Below are 13,492 nucleotides of genomic sequence, written 5' to 3'. Positions count from 1 at the left end.
GGGTTTTCCAGGCGAGAGTACTGGAGTGGGGTGCCATCCAGTGTGCTCTAAAAACTAAAAAGCACAATTTCATTTTATCTTTAAAAATAGGAAGATATTTACAGTGTATAACACATATGTAGGCAGTTAGAATTCAGAGTTGTTACTAACTCTCTTTTAGGCCCATAGTAGAAGTGCTGTCCTCTTCCTCTGAATTATCATAGTACCTATTTTGTGGAACCTCAGAAATTTCACAATTTTCAAAGTGAACCCTGTTCTAAACCTGGGAAGCTCTGGGTGATCCTGGAGTATTTTGGCTGCTAGCTCACTTCTCTCCTTGAGGACTGGCACCTTTTTGTCTCCTTTGTTTGGGATTATGAAATAGAAAGTAGTAAATAGTTTTAGAAAGGCAAAAAAACTGTCCTAATGCAGCTCCTGGATCCAAATTGGGCTTCTGCTCCCTCTGACCTCTGCTCCTGGCTTGATCTTGTCCAGCAAACACAACATTTCACTATGACCTCTTAGCTGCCCTCTAAGGCCAAAATTATTTTCACTGTTGTATAGATTTGGTGACAGAGGCCCAAAGGAATTCCGTTGATGACCTAGAGTCATACATATAGTAAATGGTACAACTAAGATTAGGACTCAAGGACTTTGGTACTATACTTGATCTTAGCCAAAAGGCTGGGGAGCATTAGGACTCAAGAATTTTGAAAGAAAGGATATTGAAGTCTTTAATGGAAGGTTATGTAATTGTTCTCAGTTTATGGATCTTTGAGGATCTTGGTATAGTTTAAAGAATTATAGCAAATACATAATCACTCCTTTTCCCAGCCTCCCCTAAGAAGAGGACATGCCTTCTAGATTTCCTGTAGATTTAAAGAAGAGCTTTTATCAGATCCCCACTTAATCAGCTACATGAGCCTCCTCAGGTACAGGGTAGAACAGTGAGATTGGATTTAGAGACAGAACACTTGGGTTTGAGGCCTTTGCTGGTCATTTAGGTGACATCTGTGACCTGACAAATCAGTTATTTCCCTGACCCACAATTGGCAGTCAAGTGTTAAATAGATGTAACGATGTCAGATGAGATAATATATGTGAAAATGTTTATCAGAGAAAATAATATGTTGAAAAGTATTTTGAAAAATATGTAAACTGTGATGCTTTATTGTGGATGCCATCATTTTATTACAGTGTATTACAGGTTCTCTTTGGGGCTGTGTATGAATTTCTGGAGATGAGCAGTGCCGCTGCTGCTATTATGGTCACCTGTTAGTGGATGTGAGCACTGGCTGATGCCTACATGCCAACCCCTCTGGTCTTTATACTTCCCTTCCAGAGCAAAGAAATACCCTGTCACTGTGTAGCTTCTAAACTGGACCACAAAATCATTACTGTTTGGCAGGCTTGTTCTTAACAAGAACCGTTTAAATTGAGTACTAAATTTTCACTCATGGAACATATCCATAACTATAAAATTCATTAACTGATGAGAATGTGCTTACATTGGCAATCCCTAGATAGGCCATTAACCAGTCCCCTTCACTATGACCTGTTATTTGGTTATTATACAAGCTTATATTTCTAGTTTGTTTTGAAGTTGCATGGCTTGTTGCACTTTCTCTCCAGATTTATTTCCTCTTCATTTCTACCTCCTCATTTTAAAGACATCTTTACCTGGCATTTTTTTTCTGACTCGCCCACTTTTACTGCCAAGCTTCATCCTTTTGTTAACACTTAAGCAACAAGTGATTAGACACTACCAGGAAATAGAGTGATTATTCTAGAAACTTGTTTTCTAAGATGATCAAAATTGTAGGGATGGTTATTCTGCATAGAATAAGTCTAAGGAATGAGATGATTTAAAATTTAAGGTTAGTTAGGGCTTCCCCGGTGGCTCAGAAGTTAAAGCGTCTGCCTGCAATGCGGGAGACCTGGGTTCGATCCCTGGGTTGGGAAGATCCCTTGGAGAAGGAAATGGCAACCCACTCCAGTATTCTTGCCTGGAGAATCCCATGGACGGAGAAACCTGGTGGGCTACAGTCCACAGGGTTGCAAAGAGTCAGACATGACAGAGCGACTTAACTTTGACTAACTTTTCAGACACAGATGAACATGGAATAGTCAGTGGGCCTGGAAGGTCTATTCAGGCCCTCAATCAGACTTAGCCCATCTCCTAAGTAGACAGTTCAGGTTCAGGTTGAAAGCAGAGAATGTCAACAAGAGTGGCCATAGTGAACTGGGAAGCAACAAATGACCTCTGGTCCAATGGCAGAGGACATTTGTTTGTTTGTTTGTTGTCTTATCACCTCCTCATCCCCCAATTTGGAAAATCCTTGATTAGTGTCAGAGTAGAGATATTAGGATCAATGGAAAGCTCAGACCAACAATCATTTTTCTTCCCTAAATTAATCCTTTAGTTAAAGAATTTTTTCTCTTTGGTTTTTGTTTTTTTTTCACTTTGGTAAAATAAAAATTCACAATTCCTTTTGGTATTGAAAATCTCGAATTAGAGAGATCCCTGGAGGTCCAGTTAGGACTCTGAGCTTTCACTGCCAAGGGCCCCGGGTTCAATCCCAGGTTTAGGAACTAAGGTCCCACAAACCATGCAGTGCAACCAAAAAAAAAAAAAGAAAAGAAAAAGAAAAGCCAGAACTAGACAAAACACTTTATAGTAAGAGCTTTGATTCTGTTGAGTGAGGACTGCCCATATTTTCTGTAGCTTGTATAACATATTGCTTCCCATGTGAATGTTTACCTGGTAGTTTATTTAGTTTTCATTTTAAAATACAACAAATGACATTTTAAAATACTACAAATGACACAGTAGGAAAAGCATATTGTTACAAATAATTCAAAGAAATTAAATTTATTTCAGCTCTGAAATGTTGGCTGTTAGAGGGATGTGTTTGTTTTCCAGCTTAGCTTTTTATTTTATTCTTTGCATAGAAAGTAGCTTACCTCATTCTTTAATCACTTATTAATTTGATACTAAGAAAGTAGAATGAAAAAAATATTTTTTAGTATTAAAAAAATGTGTAAATGAAAAAATCCCCACTCTAGTTTTAAGTCTAAAATCAGTATTCATAGGGACTTCCTGGCATTCTGGTAGTTAAGACCGTGCTTCCAGTGCAGGGGTCACAGGTTCAATTCTTGGTTGGGGAACTAAGATCCCATATGCCTTGCAGTGGGGCCAAGAACAGTAAGTAAAATCAGTATTCATAGATACAGTTTTAGGACAGTTAAGAAAATATGAAAATGGGTTGCTATCAATATTGACTACTTGAAAATCAGCATATAAACAGTTTAGACTTGATAATTATATAATTACATTTTTTTATTTCCTAGAATAGTAAATGTCCTGAGGGAACAAAACCCATGTTAATATTTGCAGGTGATGATTTTGATGTAACAGAAGACTACAGAAGACTAAAAAGTCTTCTTATTGGTAAGTATTTTAATTCTTACTTGCAGGTTAGCTCAAGTAGGCATTCTAAGACTTTTCATTGGTGGTGGCAGTTTGCAGCTTCACTCTGGATAAACAGCTTTTTTCTTTTGATCTCTCTTTTTCCTTTTCATTATTTTGTTTATTCCCCACTAGACAGAGAGAGTTAAAGGGATATTATACTCTATAGATCATTATTTCTTTCTGATAGTGTGGTAACTTTGGTACCAACCTATTTATATGGCATTTTGCACTTTACTACATTCTTGCACCCATCTCCTATCATTATTGGCATTATTAAATTTACAGAATTGAAAAGTTCTATTTTAAAGATTATTATACATTATCTACTCCCAATTCAAAAACCTCTGTTAGTTTCTCTTAGTCTGATACACAAGGCGTTTCACACTATAACCCTATATAATTTGCTTTCTTGACCTCCACCAATTTCCTTCCTCCCTTTTCCATTTAAAAACAAAAACAAAAAACCTCCTCAGGTTGTTTTATAGGTGACTGATTCTTGGTGAACAATACTCATTCCTAATGTTTTATCTAATGACAACATCCCTTTCTATGTGTTCACAGGTCACTTTCTTAAATTCCAGTATACAGTGTAGTTATTGCCTGAGATTGCTGTTAGATTTACCAATTTTAAACCACTTTTTCTCTTCTTTGTTGAAAAGCTAGCATTATTGTTCTCTATGATTTCTTTTTTTTTTTTCAAGAAGGTATTAAATATTTTATAGATTACACATGATAATGGATAATACACAAGCTTCATTCCCATCTATAACTTTATCTGGTACCATAATTCAATTTAGATATATTGCATAGGATGTGCCAACAATGATTAATAACCAAAAAAATAAAACAAACTCCATGACTTTGCATGGATGACCCTTTTAATGGTGAACTCCAGGTCACAACACAGTAACTGTCAGTTCAACTACACCAAGGTTCTGAAGACAACAGCTTCTCCACCAAGCAGGTTGTAAATAAATTTCAAATGGAACCTGGCATCACCCTGAAGGAACTTCACACTGTTGGGGTACTTTACCAAAATGGCTTCAGAGTAGACTAACTTTACACAGCACATTAAAAAAAAAAAAAAGACATTTATTCAGCATCATGATCAGACTGTTACATTTAGCAATCAACAGCACGGGTACAAAAAAGAAAAATCTACATTAAAACCCTTTGTTGGAATGCTTTACACTTTCCAAAGAACAGAAACTAAAATAACCTGTTATACAATTAGTCACAAGTACAGTCCTTGAGTTTTTTGCCCATACACATGAGTATTGTCTAAAACATGTCTTCTTTGTAGCAGCTAGGCCCTGCCACCACTGTGCTTGGCTGAGTTCACGAATCTGTTGTAACCTGTAGCTTCCCTGTCACTTTTCTGGCTCTCCTCTCCTGCTAAGCTTTGTTTCCTGGCAGTAATTAAAACCTTCCGCCACTGCCATAGCTACTGCTGCTGCTGGAGCCACCATAGCCACCTTGGTTTCGTGGTTTGGCAAAGTATTGGCCTCCACCACCATAGGTGGAGAGAGCTTCTGTCTCCAAAGTTTCCTCCTTTCATGGGTCCAAAATTTGAAGATTGATTGTTGTAATTGCCAAAATCATTGTAGCTTCTGCTACCTCCAAAATTACTTCCATCATTACCAGATCCATTATATCCATCCCCTCTGCCACCATATCCGCCACCACCACGGCTGCCACCAAGGCCACCTCGACCACTGAAGTTTCCTCCATGAACAAAGTTGTCATTCCCACCAAAACCACCTCCACGACCGCCACCAAAGTTTCCAGAACCACTTCGACCTCTCTGGCTGAATGAAGCACTAGCCATCTCTTGGTTAGACAGTGCTTTTCTCACTTCACAGTTGTGGCCATTCACAGTGTGGTATTTCTGAATGACAATCTTGTCTGCAGAGTCAATGTCATCAAAGAGTACGAAAGCAAAGCCTCTCTTTTTGCCACTGCCTTGGTCAGTCATGATTTCAATCACTTCAATTTTCCCATACTGTTCAAAATAATCTCTCAGGTGATGTTCTTCAGTGTCTTCTTTAATGCCACCAACAAAAATCTTTTTCACAGTTAAGTGGGCACCAGGTCTGTGAGAATCTTCTCTTGAGACGGCCCTCTTTGGTTCCGCAACTCTTCGTCCACCTTGTGTGGCCTTGCATTCATGGCCGCATCCACCTCCTCCACTGTGGTGTATGTGTCAAACCCGAAGCCTCTGGAGCGCTCGGTGTTTGGATCCCTCATTACCACACAGTCTGTGAGCGTTCCCCATTGCTCAAAATGGCTCCTCAGACTCTCGGTTGTTTCAAAGCTCAATCCTCTGATGAAGAGCTTCCGCAGCTGTTCAGGTTCTTTGGGAGACTCTGATTTAGACATGATGGCAGTGAAGGTGGGGAAGACTTCAACGAAAGCTCTCTATGATTTCTTAAAGGTTACTAATACTTAATACTCTGTGATCACATCTCCATAGCTGTATTCTAACTCTGAAAAGTAATTTAGTTTATTCCTAGAGATACTCTTTTGATACTCATTGGAATTTTCTTAAGTTTAAATAATGTGTTCAATTTGAGCTTTTCTTATATCATTCTTACAAGCTATGCCTTAACTTTTTTGGTTGCCCTTCTTTTGGGTTTTTACATTAATTTGCCCTAGATCACTTTGAAAAGTTGCTTGGATATATTTTATAAATAAATTAAATATATGCTCTTTACAAGTCTGAGCCAACTGAAGAAGGTTTGTGGGCGGACACATTGCTTTCATGTTACTTTATTGGAATTACTTATGGTCCTGTCGGGAATACAATTTTCAGGACTTCTCATTTCTCTTATTAATAATGGCTATTTTTGAAAAACTAAGTATTTCTATTACCTCCTTAATCCTTACTAAAGCTCTTGAGTTTGGTAATATTTCAATATACAGGTGGGAAAATGGAGGCTCAGAGAGGTTAAGTGTTATTAAGTAGGTGAGACAGAATCAAAACCCAAAGCTTGTGCTTTCTGCTTCTGCTCTTCATACTGCCCATGGTAAATAATTCCTTTGCAGAGTCTTTACTTTAGGTTCTTACCTCTGTTTTCCATGGATTTAAAAAAAAACCATACATGGAAGACAAGGACCAATATTTCTTTGAATATTACATATTTGGGAACATCAGGGGACTTTTTTTTTTAGCCAAGATTTCTAGTACTTGTATTGCATTCACCCAGATTTCCAGCTTTTCTCTCCTTGTTCTTACGTTTAATTACTATTAATGAGGGAAGTACTTATAATTTGTTAGAAACAGAGGTTTGTTGCTTTTGTTTAAATGGTTATCTTCTTATTTTGTGCTTCCACTAGATGGCAGGAATAACCAAATAATGCAGTGATGAGCAGTAGGGAGTAAAAACCACAAAGGCATAGGGAAAGAAGAAATACAGGTAGAGGGATAGTAAGATTGTCCGGCACTTAGAGTTGAGTTTTTAATATAAATAAGAAATAAGAAAGTTGCAGATTTGCAACCTGGTTAGTGTTGTGTGTTCAAATGTAGAGCAGTAAGTAAAGAGAATTTATCAGGGGCTTTTCTCCTGTTAGGAAGTTGTGTTTTTGTTTGTAATTGGCCAGAAAGAAAAGTTAACTTCAGTATTTTCATGCCAGGTATCTATTTTGCTCATTCTGAATTTTGCTTCTCTTCTGCTTCCTTAAATATTTTATAAGTGTGAGTGAGTGAAAGTTGCTCAGTCGTGTTCGACTCTTTGTGACCCCATGGACTATCCAGTCCATGGAATTCTCCAGGCCAGAATATTGAAGTGGGGAGCCTTTCCCTTCTCCAGGGGACCTTCCCAACCCAGGGATCAAACCCAGGTCTCCCACATTGTAGGCGGATTCTTTACCAGCTGAGCCACAAGGGAAGCCCTAAATATTATATAGATTTGTAGTTAATCTTAGTGGGTCCTGCTTTTCTATTCAGTCCATCCTGTTTTTTTTTTTTTTTTTAATTTTGGTTACACTGTGTGGCCTGTGGGATCTTAGTTTCCCAACCAGAATGAGGGATTGAACCCAGGCCACGGCAGTTAAAGTGCCTAATCCTAACCACTAGACTATCAGGGAACTCCCAGTCCATCCTTATTTTTATGGTTACTTTTAAGTGTGACTACTCCTTATGGGGCTTCCCAGGTGGCTCAATGGTAAAGAATCCACCTGCCAAGCAGGAGATGTGGGTTCCATTCCTGGGTGCAGAGATCCCTTGGAGAAGGGAATGGCAACCCACTCCAATATTCTTGCCTGGGAAATCCCATGGACAGAGGAGCCTGGTGGGCTATAGTCCCTGGAGTCGCGAAAGAGTCAGATATGACTTAGTGACTAAAACAACAAAGTAAACAACTTCTTGTATATAAAGATGATAATGAATCAAGTAATAGGTTAGTTTTAATTAGTGTTCCTTTAAAGTCTATCGTAAATCCAATTACCTCAGTTACTTTTTTTCTTCTTTGCCTTTGTCTGTGTTAGTGGCCATATCTACATCTATGGTCGTTGTTTATTTATTTTAACCTTTCTCATTTCCTAATTCTTATTCTACTTTAATGTATATATCAGATCAGATCAGATCAGTCGCTCAGTCGTGTCCGACTCTTTGCGACCCCATGAATCGCAGCACGCCAGACCTCCCTGTCCATCACCAACTCCCGGAGTTCACTGAGACTCACGTCCATCGAGTCAGTGATGCCATCCAGCCATCTCATCCTCTGTCGGCCCCTTCTCCTCTTGCCCCCAATCCCTCCCAGCATCAGAGTCTTTTCCAATGAGTTAACTCTTCGCATGAGGTGGCCAAAGTACTGGAGTTTCAGCTTTAGCATCATTCCTTCCAAAGAAATCCCAGGGCTGATCTCCTTCAGAATGGACTGGTTGGATCTCCTTGCAGTACAAGGGACTCTCAAGAGTCTTCTCCAACACCACAGTTCAAAAGCATCAATTCTTCGGCGCTCAGCCTTCTTCACAGTCCAACTCTCACATCCATACATGACCACAGGAAAAACCATAGCCTTGACTAGACGAACCTTTGTTGGCAAAGTAATGTCTCTGCTTTTGAATATGCTCTCTAGGTTGATCATAACTTTCCTTCCAAGGAGTAAGCATCTTTTAATTTCATGGCTGCAGTCACCATCTGCAGTGATTTTGGAGCACAGAAAAATAAAGTCTGACACTGTTTCCACTGTTTCCCCATCTATTTCCCATGAAGTGATGGGACCGGATGCCATGATCTTCGTTTTCTGAATGTTGAGCTTTAAGCCAACTTTTTCACTCTCCACTTTCACTTTCATCAAGAGGCTTTTTAGTTCCTCTTCACTTTCTGCCATAAGGGTGGTGTCATCTGCATAGCTGAGGATATTGATATTTCTCCCGGCAATCTTGATTCCAGCTTGTGTTTCTTCCAGTCCAGCGTTTCTCATGATGTACTCTGCATAGAAGTTAAATAAGCAGGGTGACAATATACAGCCTTGACGAACTCCTTTTCCTATTTGGAACCAGTCTGTTGTTCCATGTCCAGTTCTAACTGTTGCTTCCTGACCTGCATACAAATTTCTCAAGAGGCAGATCAGGTGGTCTGGTATTCCCATCTCGTTCAGAATTTTCCACAGTTTATTGTGATCCATACAGTCAAAGGCTTTGGCATAGTCAGTAAAGCAGAAATAGATGTTTTTTCTGGAACTCTCTTGCTTTTTCTATGATCCAGCAGATGTTGGCAATTTGATCTCTGGTTCCTCTGCCTTTTCTAAAACCAGCTTGAACATCAGGAAGTTCACGGTTCACGTATTGCTGAAGCCTGGCTTGGAGAATTTTGAGCATTACTTTACTAGCTTGTGAGATGAGTGCAATTGTGCGGTAGTTTGAGCATATAATAATGAAAATAACTACCATAGATTAGGTCAGATACTTTATTAAATGTAATCCTTTCTACACCTTTTACAAAGGTAATTCTATGAGTCTGCTCAGGCTGCCATAACAAAATACCATAGACTGACTGGGTAGCTTATAAACAATAGAAATTTATTTTCTCACAGTTCTAAGAGTCCAGGTTTCTGCTGAGGACTCTCTTGCTGGCTTTTTGCTATGTGCTCACAAGGCTTTTCCTTGGGGAGGAAGGGAAGGAGGGAGAAGAGGAAAGAAAGGTTGAAGTTTTCTAGTGTCTCCTCTTCAAAACACTAACCCTATGGGATCAGACCCATCCTTATGACATATCTCATTTCACCTGAATTGTTTCCATAGAGGCCTCATTTCCAAATGTAACCACACTAGAAATTAAGCAAATACTTGATTCATAATGGTAATATTATTCCCATGTTGTGGATGAAGAAATTGAGACCAGTTTACTTTTGTGCAGAGTGAAGAGGTAATAAGTGGCAGAATCAGGATCTGATCTGATCTCTGACTGCAAATCTCCTGGTATTTCTCATCAACACTGTGGTCAACCTACTGTGCCCTTTTCCAGTGTTTTTACTCATGGACACAGTCACACTTAAGGTGTTACTTTTGCTTAGAATTGATCCATTGAAAAAATTTTCAAACTGGGGCTTTCCTTCTGACTCTTAACTGATTTGTCTCCAACCCCCTTACTTCTGTTTAAGCAAGTTTTTATCCTGGTTAAACAGAACTAAGGTGTTAGAAGACAAATTGGTGGCTCGGACGGTAAAGAATTTGCCTGCAATGCAGGAGACCTAGGTTTGATCCCTGGAGAAGGAAGTGACAACCCATTCCAGTATTCTTTACTGGGGGATTCCATGGACAAAGGAGCCTGGTGGGCTACTGTGCGTGTGGTCACAAAGAGTCGGACACGACTGAGTAAGTAACACCTTCTTTCACTTTAGGAAACTCAGCAGGGGCCACGGGACTGGAAAAGGTCAGCTTTCATTCCACTCTCAGATTTTTCAAACTACTGTACAGTTGGCTCATTTCACATCCTAGCAAGGTTATGCTCAAAATCCTTCAAGCTAGGTAGGCTTCAGCAGTCCATAAACTGAGAACTTCCAGATGTACATGCTGGGTTTAGAAAAGGCAAAGATCAAATTGCCAACATTTGTTGGACCATAGAGAAAGCAAGGGAATTCCAGAAAAACATCTACTTCTGCTTCGTTGACTATGGTGAAAGCCTTTGTGTGGATCACAACACACTGTGGAAATTCTTAAAAGAAATGGGACTACCAAACTACCTTATTGGTCTGAGAAACCTGTATGCATGTCAAGAAGCAACAGTTAGAACCGGACATGAAACAACTGTTTGACTATTTGGGTCTTTTGCGTTTCCATACACATTTAAAAATTGTTTGTTTTAGTTCTCTGCCATTGGTAATTTGATAGGAATCCAATTGCATTGGAATCTATAGGGCATTATGGTCGTCTTAACGTGATTCTTCCAGCTCGTGAACACAGTGTGTCTGTCCATGTGTTTGTGTCATCTTCAGTTTCTTTCATCCGTTGTCTTACAGTTTTCCAAGTATAGGTCTTTTACCTTCCTAAGTAGGTTTTTTCCTAGGTATTTTATTCTTTTTGACATGATTGTTAATGGGGTTGTTTCCTTAATTTCTCTGCTAGTGTGCTGTTAAGTGTATAGAAATGCAACAGATTTCTGTGTATATTCATTGATAAGATCTAGTAGATATTTGGTGGCATCTTTATGATTTTCTTTGTATAGTATCCTGTCATCTGCAAACAGTGATTTCTTTTAAAGAGCAGAAGTTTTAAATTTTTGTAATATCTACTTTATCCATTTTTTCCTTTAATGGTATGTTTATGCAGTGTTTTGTTTAAGAAACCTTTGCTTATCTCAAGGTTGCAAAGACTTTTTTCATATATATATGCATATATATAATTTGTTATAATTTATATTATATATATTATTGAAGTCATATCTTACATTTAGAGTTATGATCCATTTTGAGTTAATTTTTGTGTATGATGTGAGCTAAGGGTAATGTTCTTAAAACTTGCTACCTCATTTCATTTTTTATTTCTTTCTTAAAATCTTATGGATGAACACATGCCTGTATGGTTTGCATTGCAAAAGCTGTTTCAGGGGAGACTGGAATTTACATATGTTGTTCTCCAGAATGACTCTGACTTCAGTAATGCTGCCACAACAGTGAGTGGGGCTTTATTAACTTGGCCACTGAAAGAGTCAGGGTTTGGTAAAATTATGAGAAAGTTTGTCATTATTCTGATCAAATTTTAGATCAGAATTTAAAAAGTATATTTGGTTTATAAAAGTATCCCTGAGGAATATTTGTTTGGGGTAGTAAGGAAAGGTGTTATGTACATGTGTTGGCATGCTTATGTCTGTTTTATATACATTAGCAATGTGATTTTCTCTTAGTTATCCATAAGAAGGAAAAGGCAAACTACAAAAGATATGTATGTCCATGCACATGGAGATTATTCCCATCTTATGAGCTAATGGGAAGATGGAAGAAAAGTGCTGGGTAGCTCCAATTGGGACAGAATATGAGATATTTCCTGTTCATGACATCATCTGTCTTGTGGCAGCTCTTCCTAAGTAATTAAGTTGGATGACTTTTTATGCATAACCTTGCCTCAGCTGAATGTTATTCGTATATTTCCATTTAGCTTCCTTCAGGTTCGGTCTTCTTATGTGTAGAATGAGGTGACCAAACTTCACTAATGTATTTTCCAAACTTTTTTCATTCATGTGTCATCTTTATAACTTTAGTCATGTCCATGTAGTATCCATAGTGTTGTTCACTGGAGATTTTTCTTTATATTGATTTCTCTTTTTAAAAAGAAATTGTATGTTCCTACTCTATATGTTAAATGGTATATAATAACATAAATAATGCATTATAGATTATATCTGCCTGTATATCATTTAAAATTGTCTCATGTGCCACTTGAGTGTTACTACCACTCTGAGAAAACAACCTACTCTCTTATCTTGGTGGTTCTTTTCTGTCTTGAACACTTTAGGTTGCTTTTCTTTGCTCATATAGTTGAGATTCTTTGTTGACGTTTTCTTGGTGGCCTCCACCATATAAAAAACACTAGTTCAATTTAATAGTCAAAGTTTGAACAGCCATATTTATAGACCTTTGCTATATTAACCCATCTATCTTAGTAGATTAAAATTTTATATCTTGTTTTACATTTTCTAAAAAATTAATAATCATAGTAAACATGATATACTCTTGTGCTGAGCATTGGTTTAGAAGAACTTCAAAACTGAAAAATTATTAGGTTGGTACAAAATTGTGGTTTCAGACTGTGAATTTTAAATCATTATAAGTAGCTCAAATACATCTGTGTTAATCAAAATAAGAACCATTAAAATCAATACATTTTTGCTATCAAAAATAAAGTTTGTTTATTTTTGTAGCATAAAAATCTGTGCTTCAGGAGTCAACTTCTTGGAAAGCATTTTTTGCATTGTTCTGCTGGTTGTGGAAGCATTTTCCCTGCAAAAAGTTGTCAAGATGCTTGAAGAAGTAGTATTCGGTTGGTGAGAGGTCATGAATATGCTGGATGAGGCAGAACTTTGTAGTGCAGTGTGTGCAACTTTTGAAACATTGATTGGCGACGTGTAGTTAGGTGTTGTCTGCAGAAGAATTGGGCCCTTTCTGTTGACCCATGCCAGCTGCAGGCATTGCAGTTTTCAGTGTACCTCATTGATTTGCTGACATACTTCTCAGATGTAATGGTTTCACCAGAACTCAGAAAAGCTGTAGTGGAGCAGACAGGCAGCACCAAACAGTGACCATGACCTTTTTTGGTGCCAGTTTGGCTTTGGGAAGTGCTTTAGAGTTTCTTGTCCAACCGTTGAGCTGGTTGTCACCAATTGTCATGTAAAATCCACTTTTTTTGCAGGTCACAATCTGATTGAGAAATGTTTCAGTTGTTGCATAGAGTAAGAGAAAATGACACTTCAAAATGACAATTTTTTTGATTTCCGGTCAGTTCACAAGGCACACACCTACAGAGCTTTTTCACCTTTCCAATTTGCTCCAAATGCTGAATGACCATAGAATGGTTGATGTTGAGCTTTTTGGCAACTTCTCGTAT

General features: G+C 38.2%; 1 protein-coding gene and 1 pseudogene across 3 annotated transcripts in view; one reads left to right on the top strand and one right to left on the bottom strand.

Moving 5' to 3' along the window:
* The window catches only part of RPF2 (ribosome production factor 2 homolog), a 37,539-nt gene that overhangs the window by 15,236 nt on the left and 8,811 nt on the right, over positions 1 to 13,492 (top strand). For all 3 annotated transcript variants that reach the window (XM_019967209.2, XM_019967208.2, XM_019967210.2), the window contains one exon: positions 3,331 to 3,430. In XM_019967209.2, the coding sequence (XP_019822768.1) occupies positions 3,331 to 3,430 (100 nt within the window). The remainder of the gene's footprint in view (positions 1 to 3,330; positions 3,431 to 13,492) is intronic.
* Positions 4,147 to 5,830, bottom strand: LOC109563821 (heterogeneous nuclear ribonucleoprotein A1-like; annotated as a pseudogene).

This window comes from Bos indicus, chromosome 9 (assembly GCF_029378745.1).
Source record: "Bos indicus isolate NIAB-ARS_2022 breed Sahiwal x Tharparkar chromosome 9, NIAB-ARS_B.indTharparkar_mat_pri_1.0, whole genome shotgun sequence".
NCBI classification, from domain to species: Eukaryota; Metazoa; Chordata; class Mammalia; order Artiodactyla; family Bovidae; genus Bos; species Bos indicus.
The sequence above is the reverse complement of the archived record's forward strand: the minus strand, read 5'-3'. Positions and strand labels throughout refer to the sequence as shown.